The sequence below is a fragment of the Eurosta solidaginis genome, chromosome 1, assembly GCF_040869045.1.
Source record: "Eurosta solidaginis isolate ZX-2024a chromosome 1, ASM4086904v1, whole genome shotgun sequence".
NCBI lineage: Eukaryota > Metazoa > Arthropoda > Insecta > Diptera > Tephritidae > Eurosta > Eurosta solidaginis.
The window spans coordinates 306,263,346-306,287,775 of record NC_090319.1 but is presented as its reverse complement, the minus strand read 5'-3'; the positions used below and the strand labels follow the sequence as shown (position 1 = coordinate 306,287,775).

Below are 24,430 nucleotides of genomic sequence, written 5' to 3'. Positions count from 1 at the left end.
AACCTTTTTTATTTGATTTGATACATCAACTACCGGCGCAGTACGATTTTGACATTTGTCCATCGAATTTACAAGTACATGGAATTTTTTTTGTTTGTAGGTATGTCACCATGCTCCCACCTTGTATCGTTCCGCCATGATTGTCTGTCTCATCCCTCATACTAATCGAGCAGTTACTTCTGTGTGAAAGCAAAAAATTTACGATTTCATTAGCAGGTGAAATGAGATCATTAAGTTTCTGTGTGAAAACAGTATTATAAATAAATAACATTTTGTTGTACTGAATATGTGAGTTATTTATTCGACAGTTCAGCGGTTCGAATGATAAATGAAGGTGTAGAACTATCGAGAATTCCTTGATTTCGTTATATTATAATTGTATTACTTGTTATAAAAATGTATAATTACACTTTAGCCCCTTAACACTATTACATACATGTACAAACATATCTATTATCATTTAGTACTATCCTTCCCAAGCCAAAATTTACATATAACTTTTTCTGCACTCATTTAAAAATTGTTTCATTTAACTACATACATACATATATGTATATAATTTATAGTTTTGATAGCCTCTTCTTCAACATATCTCTCAACACTCGTCGTAAAATCTTGCCACTCGGATTTTTTGGTATTTCATCGACAAACACAACACCACCGCGTAAACGTTTAGCTGGCGATGCGCGCTCAGCTACAAATTTTATAACATCGTCCTCGCTTAAAATAGCATTTGCTTGTTTAACAACGAATGCCATTGGTAGCTCACCCGCCTCTTCATCTGGTTTACCAACAACAGCAGCATCTTTAATTTTAGTATTTGTTAATAGCAAAGATTCAATTTCTGCTGGTGGTACTTGAAAGCCTTTATACTTAATAAGCTCTTTTAGGCGATCAACAATGAAAAATTCAAAATCATCATCATAATAGCCAATATCGCCGGTATGTAGCCAACCATCCTGTATTACTGTTTGTGTGGATTTATGATCACCAATATAGCCTTTCATAATACAATCACCTTTAAAGCATAATTCACCACGTTGATTGGCACCCAGAGGCTTACCAGTTTCTGGATCAATAACTTTAGCATAGACACCTAATTTGAGTACACCCACACTACCCGGTTTGCATGCTGCATCATTTTGCACTAAAAGACTTAGAGTGGATTCGCTCAAACCGTAACCTTGTCGTATGATGGGAACGCCAATGCTATTGACAATAAATGAAATTTATTTTAGCTTTTATATTTTTGTACATTAAGTTCAATATTGAAGTCATACCGTTCTTTAATTTGATCCTCAGTCTCTTTGCTTAATGGTGCTGCACCGCAAAGTAAAATCATCAATGATGATAAGTCATATTTATCTACAAGTGGATGTTTAGCTAAAAATACCATCAGTGGTGGTACCATGAATGCCATCATTACGCGATATTTCTACATTTTGTATTGAAATAAATATTGTTAAGTTGTTGAGGGAAATACAATACTTAAGTAAAAGCAAAGTAATACAAATTGCAAATGGTTCATTAAACTGTTGCCCTCATATAAATGTAAAATTTAAGTTTCCCTTTTTTCTCAGTCAGCCTCCTCCAAAGTATAAATATTGGCTTTCAAAATTCGACCGACCCCAAAATATATTTTTTATAATTATTGTATTTAAGAATTTAAAAAAGGAAGGTCATGGGCCATGGTTCAACTATATTGTTGGCTCATCTGTACAAAAACAAAATATGTTAGTTCAGATTGTCAAAATATGCGTGTTGGTGTTGGTGCGAATGGTATGGAATGGAAACATAAAACTTAGCAGTTTTTGTATGTTGTAAGAAAATGTTGCCAATGTGTTGGTTTCATTTTGAGTTTGCCATCTCCTTTTGACAATCCCATCGACCATGCAATGAAATAAATAAAATCAGCTGATGAGATGAGCCAACCATATAATTGAGCCATGGATGTGGGCGTAGTCTGCTTTCTTATTTGAGTTGTATACATTTTCTTTTTATTCGAAAGCTTATATAAAATATCAAAAAGTGGATATGTAGTTTTATCTTACACTATTAAATTATTTGACCATACAAGACTATCAAAAATTAATTTTGAATTATAATGCGACACATATTTTCCCATGTTATTTAACTCGCTGAATCCGAATCGGCTATAAGGATTGAAGCCGGTCGTGTTTCGGCAATAATTTCGAAAAACGAAAAAATCAGTGACGATGGAGTTTTTTTTTAGGTTAGAGCAGACCACGTAGGTCAATTTTGATAGCGGATCGGCAATTTGTGTCATTCGACGCCTTTGAAGGCTAATTTCAGAAAAAAACTTCGATTTTCTGATAGTTCTATTAAAGTCTTGGCTAGTTACCTCCAAGGTAGGGATCAAAAGGCCACAGGAGAGAAAGCTGCGTCAGAATTCAAATCCATTAAAGCAGGCATTTTTCAGGGATCTGTTCTTGGTCCTCTATTATTTAGTATGTTTGTCAATGATGTGTTTTCCGTGTGTAAGTATGTTAATGTCCACGCATATGCTGAAGATATTCAGTTGTACCTTTCTAATTGTGTTGGCCTCGTTGAAGACTTATGCTTCAAAGTAAACTGTGATCTGTCGGCTGTATTGTGTTGGGCTAAAAACAACGCTTTATGTCTTAACGCTACAAAATCGTACGTTATGCCGATAGCCAAAAATGAAATCGACCCTGTAAGTATTCCATCTTTAAAGATCGGCTAGCACGCCCTTAGTACTACTGACAAAGTTAAAAATTTTGGCTTTGTATTAAATAACAAATTAACTTCTTTCGACCATGTTAATAAAGTAGTCAGTAATGTCTATGTAATACTGCGGACCTTACGCATATCAGCACCGTTCACAGCACAGGAAACTCGTCGCAAGCTTGCAATGCAGCTAATTGTACCCTACTTTACATACTTTGAACTTGTGTATACCAAACTTGACTCCGAGTGCGCCAACAAGATCAATGTAACCTTCAATAATGGTACCAGGTACGTGTATGGGGTATGTCGATACGATCACATATCACCCTGGACTTGAACATCCTTAATTATTTGGCTGCCCGAAACTGCATGTTCATGTTTAAACCGTTAGAATGTAAGGTCCCCAAGTATCTTTATGACAAACTGCATTTTACCAGGTCTCAAAGAAACCGTAGATTGGTGGTTCCAATGTTCAAATACTTAACGTCTAGCAGATTGTTTTTTATTAGCGCTGTTAGACTTTGGAACTCAATTCCTGAATCAATTAAAGTAGGTCTGAATAATAGCAACTTCAAAAGCACTATACTGAAATACTTTGCTAATGTTGATATTTCTTCAGGGACGGAAAATAATAATTTTTTTTCGGAGTCGAAAAAGTCCTGGTCAAAAAATTGTCCTAGGTGAAAATGTTTGAGTTCCCAGGTATCCCTATAGCAATATCATGTCGAATCATGCATTCTTTTTATTTTTCGAACTTTTTCCATAAAAGTCCACATATAAAAGTAAAATCTGTATTTTTATTTTTTGAGTCCGATAGAACTAGTTAAACTCGGACTTTTAAAAATAAAAGTCCGGAAATAAAAGTTAAATCCGGAGTTTTATTTTTTAAGGCCAAAATAAAAGTTCCGCTTGATAACAAAGAAACGGCTGATCCGAATTAAAAAAAATTTTTATTTCGGATAAGCCGTTTCTTAGTTATACCTATATGACACTACTTTATTATACTCAGCTGAGCAGAGCTCACAGAGTATAATAACTTTGTTCGCATAACGGCAATCCGTAACGGCATAAACTAATCGAGAGAAGTGCATTTTGCCAGAGTTCCGGTGCTTGGCGAACTCTGGCAAAATGCTCTTAATCTAACAAACACTTGGTCTATGGAATGCGGACTCAGCATCAGCTGTGAAAAAACTGAGATGGTGCTTTTTACCCGCAAACGTAGTATACCGGAATTTACCCTCCCGTCCCTAAACGGGAAGGAAATCAAACTCTCTACCGAGGTTAAATATCTCGGAGTTATTCTAGACAGGAAGCTTGACTGGAAGCGAAATGTGGAGGAACGATTCAGGAAAGCCACAATGGCTCTCTACGCTTGTAAGTCGGCAATCGTAAAAAGGTGGGGTCTCCAGCCACGCATGGTCCATTGGATCTATACAGCAGTGGTGAGACCCATACTCTTCTACGCCGTCACCGTATGGTGGACGGCACTCGATATCGAATCTAACAGAGTAAAGTAACGAGAGTGCAGAGGATGTCCTCCACTCCCACCAAAGCTCTGGAAACCATATTATTCCTTCTCCTAACTGATCTATATGGTAGATACTGTGCCTCCTGTAACGTGGCAAGGCTCAACGCTATCGAACCATGGAGATACTGCAGGTTTGGTCACACCCGGATCCTGAAGCAAGTCCCCGAAACCTTCTTGAAATTGGACCATACAACATAGCCCCCTTGCTGGGACAACAAATTTTCCACAAGAATCCCAGAGAGGAACGAGTGGGCAAACGACGTGGAGCCGGGATCACACGAAATCTCCGTTTTTACAGATCGCTCTAAACTAAACAACAGAGTCGGCAGCGGAATATTCTCGGAGAAGCTCAATCTAAGCGAGAGCTTTCGCCTACCCGATCACTGCAGTGTTTTTCAGGCTGAATTCATAGCTATCTGGGAAGCAGCCCGCTATCTTGCTAACCTGCAGGTGACCAATTCTATTTCAATTTTCTCTGACAGCCAAGCTGCCATAAAATCCCTGCAATGCAGTAACACCTCGTCACTAGTGGCATTGAAGTGCAGAGAAACCCTCAACAAACTAGCTGAAAATTGCAACCTAAGCATAATATGGGTTCCTGGCCACTGTGAAATCTCAGGAAACTGCGCCGCTGATGAGCTAGCTAGGAAAGGCACCAACTTATAACCTCCGCTGGTTGGGCCAGCCCTCCTCTAAACACTTGCAAATACCACCTGCGATCTCTTTTCACGGATCAGGCAAACGCCAGATGGGCGAGGGAACCTACATGTAGTATATCCAAGCAAATCTGGCCTAAGCTGGATGAAAAGAGATCGCGATCGGTGATATTGTTAAACCGCATCTCTATAAGCCCACTAGTGGCCCTTCTTACAGGTCACTGTCTCATGGGCACTCACGATGCCTATATGGGCCTGCAGACAAATGACTTCCGCCGCAGCTGTAGGGACGAGGAGGAGATAGAAAGCGTTGAGCACTATCTGTACCACTGTCCCGCACTGTCAAAAACCAGGTACCAATGCCTCCACAGACACTCTTTTGGGTGCCTTGCGGAGCTTGAATCTATAAAACCAAACGACATCTTGCGTTTCATTAGGCAAACGCGCTGGTTTAGCCTCACTGGGGTCTAAACTTTCTTCTTCTTCGAAAGTAGGGTAACAGGAAATAGGGGCCCCCGCGTGGTAGCACAACGGGCCACAACGGCCTACGCTCGGACCGCGGAGGCAGCCACTCTAACCTAACCTAATACCTTTAATTGGTACCCATAACGTACAAACACATACTAGAGTCACCTCTGGTCCACCTTTATGGTGATATCTCGAAAAGCCGTCCACCTATAGAACTAACGCCCACTACGTTTTAAATAATCATTAACACCTTTCATTTGATACCCATATCGTACAAACGCATTCTAGTCACCCCTGGTCCACCTTTATGGCGATATCTCGAAAAGGCGTCCACCTATAGAACTAAGGCCCACTCCCTTTTAAAATACTCATTGACACCTTTCATTTGATACCCATATCGTACAAACACATTCTAGAGTCACCCCTGGTCCACCTTTATGGCGATATCTCGAAAAGGCGTCCACCTATAGAACTAAGGCCCATTCACTTTCAAAATACTCATTAACACCTTTCATTTGATACCCATATCGTACAAACACATTCTAGAGTCACCTCTGGTCCACCTTTATGGCGATATCTCGAAAAGGCGTCCACCTATAGAACTATGGCCCACTCCCTTTTAAAATGCTCTTTAATACTTTCCATTTGATATCCATGTCATACAAACACATTCCAGGGTTACCCTAGGTTTATTTTCCTAAATGGTGATTTTCCCTTATTTTGTCTCGAAAGCTCTCAGCTGAGTATGTAATATTCGGTTATACCCGAACTTAGCCTTCCTTACTTGTTTTGGCTCGAGAGCAAGGGAGATCAATATTGCCCACAAAAGGAATAAGTTTGACATGTTATTGTTGACTTTTTTTCTTTAATTTTTCGCCAAATTTTTTCACAATAAAACTATGAAAATATAACCGAAAAAATATTGCACTATCGTCTGGTTATTTTTTTTTTCACAAGAACGTTGTTTTTTTTTTTTTTTATTTGTGCACAAAATTTTCAAAATAAAAATTAAATTTTTATGTGTCAGAAAAAATTAAGAAAAACCTGCAGAATGCCAAAAAAAGCTATCGAAAAACAAACTGGCTCGTTTGTTTTTAATGAACTAGGTTGTATTTTTCTTGTAATTCGTTAGTTTTTTGGAATATAGTTTACACACTCGCATCAGTACTGAAGCGGAGAGAAGGCGACAAAAAATTTAATAAAAAATACAAGAGAATAAAGTAGTGTCATATATCAAGCGGGACTAGTTCTATCGGACTCAAAAAATAAAAATCCGAAAATAATTTTTATCTTGATCCAAATATATTTAAAGTCCAAAATTAATAGTTTTGCAAGGACTTATAAAAGGAATGACAGTTTCAGCCCCTGTATTTCTTCTATATTTTGACTAAAATATTCTTTCTAAAATAATCTTTCTGTCATCTAATTTCCTTGTTTCTCCTTTCATTGTTTTCTGTTCCTCCACTATTCATGTATTATTATATTAATTTGTAATAGTTATAAGATTAATTTAAGTAAATTCATATATAAAACGCATACTTTTATGTCAGTACGTAAATTTTCATTTTCTTTAAATTTTATATTGTGAACTTCCCATTTACATAAAATGTATTAGCATAAGTTTTTAATGTCAGTTGATGTATATATAAAAGACTTTAAGTTCTTAGTTGCACAAATTTGTTAAATAAATCAAATGAAATGAAATGAAATATATGAGATTACACATATGCTTATGAATCAATCTCTTAAAAAATTGGTTTGGTTCATTTCTCGAAGGCTGGAGAAAATGCTTATTCTCACTTAAATTATCGCTGTTGTTTATCATTTAATATAAAGTGGTTTTTCAAACTTTGCTCAAATATTAATTTTAAACTTGTTTACTATTTGAGATGCAGCTGACAAGGGCATTTCAATCATTGCTTGGAAGTCGAACTATACTTCACAAAACATACAACCCCACCATCACCAACAGAAGTAGAAGAGCAGCAAATTTTACTCAGTTTAATACAACAGCTGTTTGATGTCGCATTGTAGAATTAAACAAAAATACTGCAATATGCAAACTTGTTATATTAGCTCGATGAGCGTAAATACCTCGAACCCATATTAATTTTTTCTATAATAAATAAACACGTTCTCATATTCAGCTCTTTCGCGATTCCGTTTCGTTCCGATCATATTTAACATGGCTTTGAGAAAATTCTGTGTGTGTTTTAGTTTGAGAACGCTATCAAATGCACGAGCAGAACTAACGTTTGAAATTTGAGATTAAGGTAAGTTCTCAAATGCATCTCAAATTGGAACTAAACAAAAGTGGTTATTGGGCAGTATTTTGCAAAAAAAAAAAAAACAAAAAAAAAAAAAAAGTTGGCAGACGTAGCGTTCCCAAACAACTCTCAAATCGAGGAAATTTTTCTAACACTCTAGTACTCCGAGTATACTTCTGTCATGAAAAGCACTCAGTGAAAACTCATCTGCCTTGCAAATGCTGTTCTCGGGGTCGGCATAAAATAAGTAGGTTCGTCCCGCCAATTTGCAAGAAAAATTGAAAGAAGCACGACGCAAATAGGAAGAGAAGCTCGGCCTTAAATCTCTTCGGAGGTTATCGCGCCTTACATTCATTTTTTTATTTCTATTGTGAATTGCACTTGTATTAACTCCGTAATCGTTGTCTAGTCGATTACTTGCGTAGTATTTCAACTCGAGAATTTGTCTACTAACGCTCTGTTTTGTAACTTAACTTACTATAAGTAAAGAGGCTAAAACATATTTTGTTCTAAAAGTTAACTACTTGATTTAAAACGGTTCTACTTTGTAATGTTTTTAACATGTATTGGTTCCCAAATCCATCATATATATGAATATATGAATATATATACATATATGTTTTTATTTACCTCAATAGCGCGAAGGAAGAGATTTTCTTCGAACTTTGGCAAAAACACTAAAGTTGTTCCCATAGATGATGTTAATATTAACGTAAGGCAACCAAACACATGAAACCAAGGTATTACTGTTAACGTTGTAACATCACCAAAAGAAATGCTTGTTGGTTCGCTACAAATTAAAACAAAAAAAATAAACAAAAAATTAGTACCAATCCAATACCTGTAAGTATGTGACACCGTGCATGGTGGAATCACCAGATGAAGTAAATAAAAAAGGACAGAAGATGTACGCTATCTGAAACGGTAGGGATGTATTTTCAATGGTCAGAAGAGAGTTAAATTTTTACCCGCTTTGAAAAGAGTAGAAAAATAAATACCTTGCTACGAAAGCCATTACAGAAATTGTTTTTTTTTCAGCATATCAGTGCCACCTAACACCAATGCAAAACGGGATACACAGGACCATTGCGAGCTTATATTACTTTTGGCATCGAATAAAAATAAAAAAACTACGATGAGCAGTAAAATTCGATAATGCGTCTAAAGTAAACCGACCTCAACTTCAACTGCAGTTGAAGCTTTCATCGAAAACCCGGACATAAAAGGGAGAGATGTTATCCGTTATTTAGTTGAACTGTAGTAACTTTGCGCATTTAAATTGGTTTCGGTTTTGATGAAAAGTTTTACAGTCACACTTAGAATTGAACGTAATACTTTTAAATGCGTTTCCATACCTAAAAATTCATTGTTATTTCCATCTGCTCTGTTGAAAGTAAAACATATGCTCTTCTAATATATCTTACAAACTTAATCAAAAGACCCCCCAAAAGCTCTTGACAATTGAATTCATAAAATATTACTAATTTTACCAAGTTATTATTTAATAAAATATGTCAGTGGATATAATAGCCTCGCGGCAGTCGGCCTGGAACCAGAAGATGCTGATCCGGATTCATATATTGTAAATTACAATCCTTAACTGTAACATTCCTCTTATCTTAGTGGTCTGATTTTTAGGGCAAAACAACAACAGTGAGCTAAAATTTTTTGTAACTATATTAAGAAATCCATTGTTGTAACGAAGTTTTTACAAAAATAAGGTGTAATACGACAGGTTTGATGTTCTTGATGCATGATTGACAAAAAATATTTCTCGAAAGTCTACAGTAGTGCACATGTGAAAATCCTTGTTGGATATGAGGTGAATACAAATAGTTTGTTTTAAGACCTGTTTAAATTTTTTTTGAGACAAATTAAACATACATATGTATATAATGAAAACATCAACAATATGAACGTAATATTTAGCACAACCTTACTTATGGAAGCTAAAACCAAAGATACCCAAATGGTGAATTTCTGTAATGATATTCATTGATATTCACCTACTGGTTCATGTGAAAAAAAAGTACTAAAATTACCATATTTTACTCCTGAAAAATACAAAAAAGCAACACTTTTTCGGGGACAACATTGGTGAAAATTTTTCAGATAGCCGAATGACAGAACAAAGAAGAATTTAGAGCGAGACAATTGACGGCTTACTTCACCTGGTTATTCCACCATGACACCGTGCTGGAGGGAATGAAAAGTGTAAGGCGGAGAAAAAAACAAGGTGTTGGTGAATGGGAATAGAATGAAGTGCAGAGGGAGAGAGAGGGGGAAAATGCTCAATGTTATATCAGACCAGTGTTGCCAGGTTAGCCTTTTCGAGGCTAGATTTAGCTTAGCCTTTTTTTTTGCCTTTAGCCTCGAAGATTTGGGTTTAGCTTCGAGACTTTTTTCTAGCCTTTTTTACTCCGAATGTATTTTTAATAATTTCAATAGTTCCTGTGAACACCTAATACCTAATAATATGAGTTCTCTACAAAAGATTAATTCTTTTTCTGCTGAAAATTCGTTGAAAGTTTCAAAGCCAGATGTATTTTCTTACTTTGAAAAAGAGAAGTATAGTTATTCTTCAAGTCAAATAGCATTAATAGAGCTGCAGTGGCGAAAACTTATAACAATACAATGGAAAAATGTACACTCCACCATGGAATTTTGGTCGGAAGTCCGAGAACATAAAAATTCATTAAACGAACCTCCTTTTTTAGAACTTGTCGAAATCATATTTAGTTTTTTAGTATTACCACTCAGTAACGCGGAGGTTGAAAGAATTTTTAGTGGCATGAAAATTCTGAAAACTAAAAATTAAAATGCTTAATGCGCTGCTTAATATTAGATGCTCGTTAAAATGCTTATCTAAATGTTGTAAGGATTTTGAAATTATCGATGATCTCATATTTATGGTAAATAGCCAAACTTTATACGCAGACTTAAGCTCTTCTGATTCTTCAGACCGGGAATATTTTATATAAATAATTAGTTTGTAATATTTTCTTTATGTATATACATATATGCAATCATTTAAAGTAATTCCATGTGCTAGTCAAGGAAAATGTGCCTGATATGTTTTGAAACAAGAAGTTATGTTTAAGTTATGTTTATAAGTTTTTATTTACAAATGTGTAAACTAAAAGATTAGATTAGATTAGGCCGTTTTTTAGCTTCTTTTTTTCTAAATTTAGCTTTTTCTAACCTTTTTTTTTTGCCAATCTAGCTTCTTGTTTTGTCATCACCTGTCAACACTGTATCAGACGTCGACAAAATGGAAATGCAGATATGTTAGTGAGAGCGCGATGATCGCGCACATCACTTGAAGGCCGAGGCACAATGACATTTTTCATATAGATACGTTTAACACAAGCTTATGCATTCCAATAACAGAAGGAACTTCAGACTTGGTAATTGAAGTTTATTACGCCTTGACCAGTCACGTACAAAATTTCGCAAAGCACTGTTATAAACATTCTCCCTATACAACAAAAATACTTTCTCACATATTTTGTGTCGTATTCGATTGTTATATTGCAGTTTCTAATTGCGAAAAATTTTAGAAAATTTACTATCCAGCGGGAAAAATTATTTGAATTGCAAGGTGTGCCAACACCCTTAGTCAAAGCAAATGTCAAATTCTTCTTCTTATGATTTGCTTGGAATAAAATTTGGGAGTTGGCTACCATACACAAATGAGCCAAGATCTAGCCTTCCGGAATTGTTGTATTTGTAATCGAATTCGAAAAAAAAGTTTGATGACGTAGCGCTTTTGAAGTTTTTCGATTTATTACATTTCTCTCATATTTCGCTATCAGTGTTCGGAGTTTTTGAAACTGTTACCTGAGTAAACGACTACGCCGGAGTAAAAATTAAATTTTTGGAGTATATTTTTTCTTCCTTTTTGAAAGCGGGCGAACAACTAACATCGAATTGATTTGGTGGTTTGGCAATCCCTTCGATTGTGTTTTTGCCATGAAATGTTTCTCAGCCTTATTAGATGCACGGCCTAAAACGTAAAGGATGACTAATTATTACTCCCATAAGCACAAAAAACTGGGTCTTGCAGTAAATGTGGACAAGACGAAGTATATGCTGTCATCGCGGCCTTTGTAGCCACGTCACTGTTGACGGATATATATTCGATACTGTGAAGAATTTCGCCTATTTGGGAAGCAGCATTAAAAGCAAAAGCAATGTCAGCCTAGAAATCAAACGGAGAATGACTCTCGCCAACAAGTGCTTCTTTAAGCAATTGAAAAGTAAAGTTCTCTCTCGACGAACAAAATTCTCGCTCTATAAGTCACTCATTGTACCTGTCGAAAGAAAAGTTCTCCGGAAGATTTATAGTCCTATCCGTGATGTCGACGGCGAGTATCGAAGGAGGTATAATGATGAGCTTTTCGCAGATATGACGATAGTGCAGCGCATAAAAACAGAAAGCTTCGCTAGCTAGGTCATGTTATGCGGATGAACGAATACGCTCCGGTCGTTTATAAACAGAGGAAAGAGAAGACCTTCACTGAGTTGGAAGAGACAGTTGGAGGAAGCTTTGACTTCGCTTGGTGCTCTTAATAGGCGACTGTTATCGCAAAACAGGGTTAGCTGACCTCAATGACTCAACATACTTCATTTATATAAAACTGCAAAAGTGCTGTATGTTGAATTTTTGGCTGAATTTAAAGATCGCGTCTGGACACATCTTTTGCTTACATTTTACTCCTATTCACATTCTGAACGAAAAAAGTACAAAAACTGTGAGTAAAATGTGAACTAACATTGGCATGCCTAAGACACGAACAATGAATTCGCGTCATTTAATCTAATCGTCACTTGTAAACAATCAGCTTTTCATACGTATGCAATGAAAACTTCAACCGAAAGATATTATGTAGTAATACTATTGAGTTTTCAACTCGACCCACAAAACCTTTGAGATTAAAAATGTAGTAGGAGGTAAGAGTGGAGCAAAATACTCCGATTGGAATAAAGTCTGAACACTACGCCAGCAATGAAATATGTTGTCAAAAACGTGAGGTCACGCCGAGAAAATTTATTTCCCAGCCAACTATGATTTTTTGCTCTCTCATTTTTTAATGCGAGATCTGTTTATTGGTTCATGGTTGGCTACTTTTCCATATTAGATGGCGCCAGTGTCGCTGAATCTACCGTTCTCCATAAAAATACGTGCAATCTACTCATAATGCATAAGCTTGTGTTAAACTCAGCTGTATGAAAAACTGCTTATGTGTCGGAGCTATGATGGATCGTTTTGCGTAGTTCTTTCCAATGATGACTTGATACGAAACTCTCATTTTTGCGCTCTAACGAGGGTTTTATCTTAAATTTGTGCTGGCAACCAGTGTTGCCAGGTGATGAACAAAAAAGAAGCTAGATTGGCAAAAAAAAAGGTTAGAAAAAGCTAAATTTAGAAAAAAAAGAAGCTAAAAAAAGGCCAGAAATTTTTTTGGTTAATTCATAAAATTTTTTTTATATTTTAGTTTACACATTTGTAAATAAAAACTTATAACCATAACTTGCAATATTTTCCCAAGACCTGGAAAACAGCCAAAATTATACCTATTTGGAAGCCAGGTAAACCAAACAATATTGCTCTAAGTTATAGACCTATAAGCCTCCTAAGTTCCCTATCTAAAATTTTTGAAAAAGTCATAAAACACAAATTATGTCTATTTATTGACTTATACCAAATTTTGCCATATGAACAATTCGGATTTAGACAGTATCACAGTACAACGCATCAGGTAAAACACATATCCAATTATGTAAAAAATAGTTTTGGTGACAGGAAGTATACTGGTTTAATATTACTTGACATTGAAAAGGCCTTTGACTCAATCTGGCATAATGGATTGATTCATAAGTTAATCAGCTTTAACTTTCCTCTACATATCGTAAAGCTGATAAAAAGTTTTTTGGCCAATCGTTATTACAGTGTATGTTTGAGTAATGAATACTTTGACTTAATTGAATTACCCGCTGGAGTTCCTCAGGGATCAGTACTTGGCCCCCTGTTATATATTATTTACTGTTCAGATTTTCCACAAGTTGAAAATTGCCAATATGCTATGTACGCTGACGATATTGGTATATTCTATTCGCATGAAATCGGCGATGAAATTGTAGCAAAACTGGAGCGTGCGGTACGTAGTATTTCTGACTATATGCATAATTGGAAAATTAAGCTGAATGCTGGAAAAATACAAGCCATCTTTTTCACCAGAAAAAGAAGTCCTTGTTATCTACCTAGCACCAGGTTAAGGCTAGGCACTCATCAAATATAATGGGAGAAATCTGTTAAGTACCTCGGAGTAATTTTTGATAAAAAACTCACTTACAGCGATCATGTTAAATATATAACAGATAAAGTTAATATAGCTATCAAAATGCTATACCCTCTTATTAATAGGAACTCGCATTTGAGGAAGGAAAATAAATTAGTAATCTACAATTCCATTTTCCTATCTATAATATTATATGCTTGCCCAGCATGGGGCATAACTGCAAACTCGCATATTAAAAAATTGCAAATATGTCAAAACAAAGTTCTCAAAATGATGCTAGGGCTACCTTGGGATTTTTCCACTAGAAGACTTCATAGGGAGCCGAATGTAAATATGATAAATGAACAAATTCAAAAAATGACTGAACGGTTTCAAATACGCTGTAGTATGTCTGACAATACTTTAATCTCAAATCTTTATAATTAAGGTAGAGTATTTTATATAAAGATAATCAAACTAGCTTCTAAGATTTATAGCGGAGGTTTTTTCATAGTAGTTTTTTTCCTCCGAAATAGCTACCTATAAAAGTACCGAAAAATCTGTGATAACAAAAAACATGTTGTAGAATTAAGGTTTAGTTACCATATTCTGTAAGTTTTGCTAAAAATTATAGATGTAAGATTTTTTTTTCTACTTAATAAAACACAATTGAATTGAATAAATAACTTAAACATAACTTCTTGTTTCAAAACATATCAGGCACATTTTCCTTGACTAGCACATGGAATTACTTTAAATGACTGCATATGTGCGGCCACCGTGGTGTGATGGTAGCGTGCTCCGCCTATCACACCGTATGCCCTGGGTTCGCACCCCGGACAAAGCAACATCAAAATTTTATAAATAAGGTTTTTCAATTAGAAGACAATTTTTCTAAGCGGGGTCGCCCCTCGGCAGTGTTTGGCAAGCGCTCCGGGTGTATTTCTGCCATGAAAAGCTCTCAGTGAAAACTCATCTGCCTTGCAGATGCCGTTCGGAGTCTGCATAAAACATGTAGCTCCCGTCCGGCCAATTTGTAGGGAAAATCAAGAGGAGCACGACCCAAATTGGAAGAGAAGCTCGGCCTTAGATCTCTTCGGAGGTTATCGCGCCTTACATTTATTTTTTTTTATTTATATGTGTATATACATAAAAAAAATATATTACAAACTAATTATTTATATAAAATATTCCCCGTCTGAAGAAATAGAAGAGCTTAAGTCTGCGTATAAAGTTTGGCTATTTACCATAGATATGAGATCATCGGTAATTTCAAAATCATTACAACATTTAGATAAGCGTTTTGACGAGCATCTAATATTAAGCAGCGCATTAAGCATTTTAATTTTTAGTTTGTTCCTTAATTTAGTTTTCAGAATTTTCATGCCACTAAAAATTCTTTCAACCTCCGCGTTACTGAGTGGTAATACTAAAAAACTAAATATGAATTCTCGGACTTCCGACCAAAATTGCATGGTGGAGTGTACATTTTTCCATTGTATAGTTATAAGTTTTCGCCACTGCAGCTCTATAAATGCTATTTGAATTGAAGATTAACTATACTTCTCTTTTTCAAAGTAAGAAAATACATCTGGCTTTGAAACTTTCAACGAATTTTCAGCAGAAAAAGGGTTAATCTTTTGTAGAGAACTCATATTATTAGGTATTAGGTGTTCACAGGAACTATTGAAATTATTTTATTTTAGAAATTATTAAAAAGTAAAAAAAAGCTAGAAAAAAGTCACGAAGCTAAACCCAAAATGTGCCAGCCAAAACGAAAAACGGGCCAAAAATTTCGATAAACTTTAGTTTGACCTACAACTGTAGAATTTCAAAAATTATGGGGAAAAGAATACAAATACTTCTTTTAGTGTAAATTATTAGTTCGAAGGCGGAAGGTAAATATTATTTCCCATTCAAAAGTTATCACTAAAAACAGGTTTTGTAAATATGAATTCCTGATGCAACCAGTCCATTTTGATCACAGAACCTGAAACGTCAGACATGTAAGATAAGCCCTTTCCACTAAATAATGTTAACTATTATATCCTAAGTCCGATTTATTCAAATTTCAAAAGAATATTTGGTTTTCACTGTGAGTTAAATGCGTTACAATATTTGACTAATTAATTTAATCAAAATGTAAATTTTACTTAGATTTGTTTATGTTTAACTTTACTAGTCGTATTATTGTAAAATAAGGTTAAAGAAATTAATATTTTACGACTATCATTTTATTAAATGATTGAAACTATAATCGCCGAAATGTATGTCAAAGGTCCCCATATACAGATCTATTCATTTTTGTTTGGAGTAACATCATTGACAGCATTTTGACAGCGCTCTCTCGAAACAAAGAGTTGCAAATCCATTCATCTCTGCTTATTAGCTAGCAACAAGACACGATCGTTTGTTATTATTTTTTTAATGCGCACAATGGCAAGCAAATGGTTTATACCAGGGATGCACCTTAACGTTAAGCTAATCGTTTATCAAAAAATTTCCACCGTTTCCGTTGAAACACTTCGAAATATTATCGATAAAGAAATTATCAAGATAAATTGTATCTCGTTTTTAACCGAAACGAAAAGCTTTCGTTAACGTTAAAAACGTTAACAAAAACGTGATACTTTATGTTTGAATTGTGCTGGCAATGCTATAGCCATGGTGAAGCCGTAAGGTGTCAACAACGAGCGCACATACACACACAAACTCTATGTAATTTGTTTGTGTAATTCGTTGGTGGTAATGTCAAAAATACTCTGAGAAATGTTTGTACTGTCAAAATTCATGAGAAAAGTTGCAATCAGCTTGGCTAATGCTTTCACCTTTAATGACTCCGCCATCAATCAGCTTTGCCAGCATAGTTTGAAATTAATAATTAACATAAACGAATTGAGTTCGTTTTGATATGGCAGAAAACGAAACGAAATCATTTCGTTAATTTGACGATCTTAACGTTAATAAACGAAACGAAATGACTTCGTTTCGTTTATTAACGTTGATTATCGTAACGAAATGATATCGTTTCGTTGGTTAAGCATGCCTGGTTTATACAATAAAATACATTGCATTTGCGCAAAAGGGTTGGTCAAAATAAAATATTTTTCCTTGTGCGCATTGAAAGAAACTAATGCGGCAGTTACCCACCGACGTGTGCCGTACGTAAGGACGTTTGTCGTACGAAGCACGTTTGACCGAACTCTCAAGCCCGTAGGAATCAATGTGTGCGTCTGTGTATATGCACATAACATATTTGTGTGTGTATTGCTTACAGATAAGCACTGTTGCCATTGCCCATTTTGCATGCATGCTTATGGAAACATCAACTTTTTCCAATTTAATTTTTGATGTTGTAAAAGGCTGGAATTTATATTAAATAAATATAAATAGATTACATATTTATAATCTGCACTTTTACATAATTATTTCGAATTATTTTCACAATTTTTCAAACTTTAATTAGGTGTTTTTGCAAAAACTGCAAACGGTCAAAAATTAGCGCACAAAAGTTTACTAGGCAACTCTGTCTAGTGAGAGAGCGATCAGCTGACACGTTCTTACGGAAAAAATCAAAATTGTTTTGATTTCTACGTTCCGGGCTAAGTACGTACGGGCGTTGCACGTCGGTGAGTTTTCGTTTACATTGCTCACTCATAAGATAGGTCGTGTCAGTTGACACGTTTTTTCTACGTACGTTTGTGAGTAACTGCCGCATAACAAACGATCTTTGCTTGTTGCTTGCTAACAACATTCGTCAACATGCGAGCGACGCACACAATCGATGTTGCTGCGCCAAATGCTCAGCCATAGATGAATGGATTTGCAACTCTTTGTTTCGAGAGAGCGCTTTCAAAATGTACATTTTTTATAACATTTGTCAGTGATGCCACTCCAAACAAAAATTAATAGATCTGAATATGGGGATTTTTGACATACATTTCGGCGATTATAGTTTCAAACAATTAAAAAAAAATGATAGTTGCAAAATATTTATTTCTTTAAACTTATTTCACAGTAATACGACTAGTTAGAGTCAAATATAAACAAATCTAAGTAAAATTTACATTTTGATTAAAGTAATTAGTCAAATATTGTAACGCATTTAACTCACAGTGAAAACCATATATTCTTTTGAAATTTCAGTAAATCCGACCTATGATATAATAGTTAACATCATTCAATATATATATAACATTCAATTCATACTTAAACAAGTATTTTTTATCCTTTTTCCCATAATTTTTGAACGCTTTTCTACAGTTGTAGGTCAAACTAAAGTTTAACGAAATTTTTGGCCCGTTTTTCATTTTAGCTGGGACATTTTTTCTTCTGGCACCCGCTTCAGCTGGCGCAAGGGATTTATCTGTGATTGTTGCCAGCTCAAATTTGAGATAAATCCCTCGTGAGAGCGCAAAAAATGAGAGAGTTTCGTATCAAGTCATCTTTGGCTCAGCCACTACTAAGCTAAAGAGAATAAGAATACGTGTCAATTGAGTGTGCACAATTGTGCCCAGTGCACGGACTTTACCACTTTATTGGTAGATCTACCAACTTTTTATCCCATTTTCATTTTCTACCACTTCTACCACCAAGCCAAAAAATCTACCAACATTTGCCTTTGTAAGGAAATCAAGAAACGATCCAATTTCGAAGAAGAAAAATTACACCTTTTGGAATATTTTGATGCAAAAAATATTCAATCTAGTCAAATGACAACGATTGTTCCCTTACTTAAAGCTTTTCCATTTCACAAGTCTTCCATGGAAATTCTTAACAACGAATGGCGATCATTGATGTTATATGATAAAGAAAAAAATATTTTCGGACGATATTCTTAAAGTATGGATAAAATTGGGAACTGAAAAGAGTCTTCTAGAAGAAAATTTGTTTGAAATTTTGAGTGAATAAATGTGCTCCTTAGCAATATTACCTCAAAGTTATGCGGCCGCAGAAAGGCCGTTCTCTATAATGAAGGACATAAAAACCGCCAAGCGTAATGGATAAACAATTTCACACATTTCCAATCAAATATCAATAAAAGAAGTATTGTATCGGACGGACTTTATTCCAGCCTCCAATTGAATTAAAACGATTTTAAAAAAAATTTAAATTTTTAGATGGTGATTTTGTTCCTTGTATTTAATAACACACATGTGGCACTCGCTACATTTTTCTTTTGTTTTTTCTGACAATTTTTTTTTTTTTTTTTTTTTGTTGAAAATTCGGATTTTATTTTGAAAAATTTGTGCACAAATTCAAACGAGAAATAAATTTGTTTATGAAATAAATGTAATAAATGAGCTCGCAAATATTTTCCTGCGCTATTTTCATCAGTTTTTTTATGAATAATTTTGAATGAAAATAAAAAAAGTTTGAAGTAAACGATAAAATGCCAAAGTCGGTTATTTTGTGGTAGAAAAATACTGGTACATTGGAAAATTGTTGTTGTAATGAGACGTATCGGTAAATTTGCCTCAGTATTTCAAGCTCAAAATACAGAAAAAAAGCAAGTATCATATAGGCATAAGCTATATATAAACAAATTTACATTAATTTTTTTGTTTTGTTTACATGTTTTTTAAAGTGCTATTTCCGTGAAATGTTTGTTTTACAATAAAATATGAATTGTTTTGTACAAATATAAAGTGTAGCTATTGTTTTCTTGGAAAAAAAAATCTACCAACTTCTACCACTACTTTAATTTTTCATCTACCTTCTCTTATTAAAAGTCAGTGCACTGATTGTGCCACTATTTGCCGACGCACGGTGGGGTATTTGATCAATCTAGCTGGCCAAAACTAAAAGAGCAGTTATTTCTGTTAAAAAAGTGGTTGTCTCACTTCATTATTATGAAAGGAAATTTTTTACAATAAATTCACGGTGTTCCGCGCAAAATTACTTGGATGGAGCCCCCGGTTTCGGAGGGGCTCGGGGTCATTTTTTGGCATTACAAAAGATATGTATGTCAATATGGGTATCAAACGAAAGGTATTTTACTCCGCATTTCTATTGGCACTTTTGAGTAGGGTTGCCACCTCACCTCCTTTTTTACATTTCTTTGTATATCCACTACCATCTCGGGAACGGCTTGACCGATTTGAATCAAATTTGGTACATCGATATAGTATTAAATTTTAAGACTTTTCCCCTAGGTGTTGCCACTGAGGATGTTTTCACAAGGATGCCACCTTTTGCCGATGGGGGTGTCATTCTCTTACAAAATTGATCACCACTCAAAAAATCGCGGGTATGCGCAGCCCATTTTCTTATTAAACTTTGAAACAAACATAAGCTACTGTATTGCCAAAAAACACCTGACATGATATGCCATGAAACCAAGATATACAATGCAATACAATACAAGTAGAATAACTCAGTTAAAGCATGCGGTATAAAACATCTAATATATGAATTAAAAACACATTTACCTGTCCTAAAAGATTAAGGTCCTAGATTTGATTAAGGCTAAACAAGTGAACAAGTATTTAGGTTAGAACTGTATATTACTTTTTAATCCAAAAATACATCGAACTGCACACAATTTTTATACAACTTTAGATGTGCGCGGTTAGCTCCGTTGACGTTGCAGATGGGTTTTGGGGTATGTATATTATTCAGTGGACATCTAGGAACGCCAGGGAGAGTATTTAAAAAAATTGGAATATTTTGAAAAATCGAGTTTTAGCCAACTAAATTGATCAAATACCCCACCGTGCGACGTCTGTCTTATATATACAATTTTCGTGTCACAGTGTTTGTGGTTGATCTTCTTCTAAACAGCTCGACCGAATCTCGTGAGCATATTGAGTAGGTATAGAATTGGATTTTATCTATTTTTCATACCATAAAATGGTAAGGGTGGTCCACCCCTTAACTTTTTTTAAATAACATTTTTGTTCATATTTTTTTGTGAAACAGCATTCAAAAATGCATACAGCCCCCTGGGACTGGAACTGGGAATAACAGTTGGAGGAGAATAATAAGAACTAGAAAGAAAAGAAAAGAGGAAAGGGCAAATAAGCTGAGAAAGAGATAGAGTTAGACGAAGACAGATAAATAGAGATATACGGAACACGGTTGCCACACCATGTTTTCATTTGGGACCAAAATTCATCGAAAAAAGGCCCAAATCTCAAGAAAAAGGACCAAATTTTGTGTTTTATTTTATTGAGACACAATCAGTTCGGCAATTCACAATTCACTTACTACATATTCGTTTTAATGTAGTATAATGTGTTTTGTCAAGAAAAAGTGTTGTGTGTAATTTAAAAATTATGTTTTATCGAATTTCGTTTATCAAAAAAAAAAACACAAAAAAAAATAAAAATCGTGATAATGTGAATGTGATACATTCATTTATTTAAAAATAAACACATAATATTTCCTTAAAAATGTAAAATAAATTCTTAATAAATATATGTATGTATATAAACTAAATTAACCTAAAATCTATTATCATGCTCGTATGATATAACGCAGCTACAAAACGGTAAAATAAAATTAACGGAGAGACTATTCTTACACTACATGTACAGTAGTGTACATTTAATTTCCACATTAATTAACAATTTTAAATACATACAAATTTTACAATTAAACAAAATGCTGCCATTTAATCATATTGTTAAATAAATTCAATATAAATACATATGTATTAGAACTAATTACCTTAAATCTATTATCCTAGTCGTATGATATAACGGAGCTACAAAACAGTCAAATGAAAATTAACAGCGTGACTACTTCTACACAACATTTATGCCTGGTTTTTCAGCGCAAGTTTAAACTTCAGTTAAAGTTGACTAGAGTTTAACCTTACCAGTTTGTTCGTTAACATGAAATATTGCTGCTCATCTCCACTTAAGCGACCAAAGTGGCAGGGTTAAACTCTAGTCAACTTTAACTGTAGTTTAAACTCGCACTGAAAAACCGGGCATTATTACAAAATTTAAAATAAAAACAAGTAAGGAAGTCTAAGTTCGAGTGAAACCGAACATTACATACCCAGCTGTAAACTTTAAATGCTGTTGTTGTTTGTTTTGTGTGCTTAATAGTGTTACAAGGCTGCGCAATAATATCGAGTTATGGTTCCCGAAAAAGAGAAAATTGTGTAGTATGCTTTATTATTATACTCATCTGAGCAGAGCTCACAGAGTATATTAACTTTGTTCGCATAACGGTAATCCGTAACGTCATAAACTAATCGAGATAGATATAGACTTCTATATATCAAAATGATCTGGGCGAAAAAAGAAATTCATTTAGACATGTCCGTCCGTCTGTCCGTCCGTCCGTAAACACGATAACTTGAGTAAATTTTGAGCTATCTTGATGAAATTTGGTATGTAGGTTCCTGGGCTATTTAAAATGAACGAAATCGGACTAAAACCACGCCCACTTTTTCGATATCGAAAATTTCGAAAAACCGAAAAAGTGCGATAATTCATTACCAAAGACGGATAAAGCGATGAAACTTGGTAAGTGCGTTGACCTTATGATGCAAAATAGAAAATTAGTAAAATTTTGGACAATGGGCGTGGCACCGCCCACTTTTAAAAGAACGTAATTTAAAAGTTTTGCAAGCTGTAATTTCGCAGTGGTTGAAGATATCATGATGAAGTTTGGCAGGCGCGTTACTCCTATTACTATATGTGTGCTAAATAAAAATTAGCAAAATCGGATGACGAACACGCCCACTTAAAAAAAAAAATTTTTTAAGTCAAATTTTAACAAAGAATTTAATATCTTTACAGTAAATAAGTAAATTATGTCAACATTCAACTCCAGTAATGATATGGTGAAACAAAATACAAAAATAAAAGAAAAATTTCAAAATGGGCGTGGCTTTGCCCTTTTTCATTTAATTCGTCTAGAATAGTTTTAAGGCCATAAGTCGATCAAAAATTTACCAAAATTTGTGAAATTCGGTAGGTGCAGAGATTCTATGACGATAACTGTTTTCTGTGAAAATGGGCGAAAGCGGTTAAAGCCACGCCCAGTTTTTATACACAGTCGACCGTCTGTCCTTCCGCTCGGCCGTTAACACGATAACTTGAACGAAAATCGATATATCTTTACTAAACTTAGTTCACGTACTTACCTGAACTCACTTTATCTTGGTATAAAAAATAGCCGAAATACGACTATGACCACGCCTACTTTTTCGATATCGAAAATTACGAAAAATGAAAAAAATGCCATAATCTGTACCAAATATGAAAAGAGATGAAGTATGGTAATTGGATTGGTTTATTGACGCAAAATACAACTTTAGAAAAAACTTTGGCACCTACCATATTAAGTAGAAGAAAATGAAAAAGTTCTGCAGGACGAAATCAAAAGCCCTTGGAATCTTGGCAGGAATACTGTTCGTGGTATAACATACATATATAAATAAATTAGCGGTACCCGACAGATGAAGTTCTGGGTCACCCTGATCCACATTTTGATCGATATCTCGAAAACGCCTTCACATATACAACTAAAGGCCACTCCCTTTTAAAACCCTCATTAATACCTTTCATTTGATACCCACATCGTACAAACACATTATAGAGTCACCCCTGGTACACCTTTATGGCAATATTTCGAAAAGGCGTCCACCTATAGAACTAAGGGCCACTCTCTTTTAAAATACTCATTAACACCTTTCATTTGATATCCATATCGTACAAACACATTCTAGAGTCAATAGGCGATATCCCGAAATGGCGTTCACCTATAGAACTATGGCCCACTCCCTTCTAAAATACTCTTTAATACCTTCCATTTGAAACCCATGTCATACAAACACATTCCAGGGTTACCCTAGGTTCATTTTGCTAAATGGTGATTTTCCCTTATTTTGTCTCCAAAGCTCTCAGCTGAGTATGTAATGTTCGGTTACACCTGAACTTAGCCTTCCTTACTTGTTTTTTATTAATATGAATATTCACGTAGATTATATCTTCTTGATGTAAAAATTGAATCATAATGACCAGGTGTTTGAGCTTCAGTTTGAGAAGACCGCAACAGTGAACTGGAATGCTGAAGATAAAGTTGCAGCTCTATTCGTAGCATTGAAGGGGCCAGCAGCCGAAATCTTACAGACGATTCCCGAAGGAAAGCGGAACAACTATGAAGCATTGATGGCTGCTGTAGAACGACGTTACGGAAGCGAACACAGGAAACAAATCTACCAAATAGAATTGCAAAACCGCTACCAAAAATCTAACGAGACTTTGCAGGAGTTTGCTTCGGACATTGAAATATTGGCTCATCTTACAAATGCGGACGCACCCGTGGAATACACTAAAGGTTAAAGATTCAGAGTTTTATAAATGGCATACGGGACGTCGAAACGAGGCGAGCTACATACGCAAGCCCAAAGCCAACATTTGCAGAAACTGTATCCCATGCACTAAGTCAGGAAACTGCCTCACTTTTGAGTAAGCCCGCATACAAAGCTCATCGCGTGGAAGCGGAAAGGCCAGAATGGGTAGACACAATTTTGGAAGCATTAAAAGAAACGCAGCAGAA

The 24,430-nt window shown here is 35.1% G+C and overlaps 1 protein-coding gene across 3 annotated transcripts in view; it reads right to left on the bottom strand.

Annotated features, from left to right (window-relative positions):
- Window positions 1-270: 270 nt before the first annotated feature.
- Window positions 271-24,430, bottom strand: part of LOC137237598 (luciferin 4-monooxygenase) — a 55,903-nt gene continuing 31,743 nt past the window's right edge. For 2 of the 3 annotated variants that reach the window (XM_067761401.1, XM_067761402.1), the window contains exons 4-6: window positions 8,259-8,418; window positions 1,281-1,435; window positions 271-1,209 (exon numbers count right to left, since the gene is read on the bottom strand). In XM_067761401.1, coding sequence (XP_067617502.1) covers window positions 561-1,209; window positions 1,281-1,435; window positions 8,259-8,418 — 964 coding nt within the window. In that variant the 3' untranslated portion in view covers window positions 271-560. The remainder of the gene's footprint in view (window positions 1,210-1,280; window positions 1,436-8,258; window positions 8,419-24,430) is intronic. The other variant, XM_067761404.1, reaches the window with a different exon arrangement.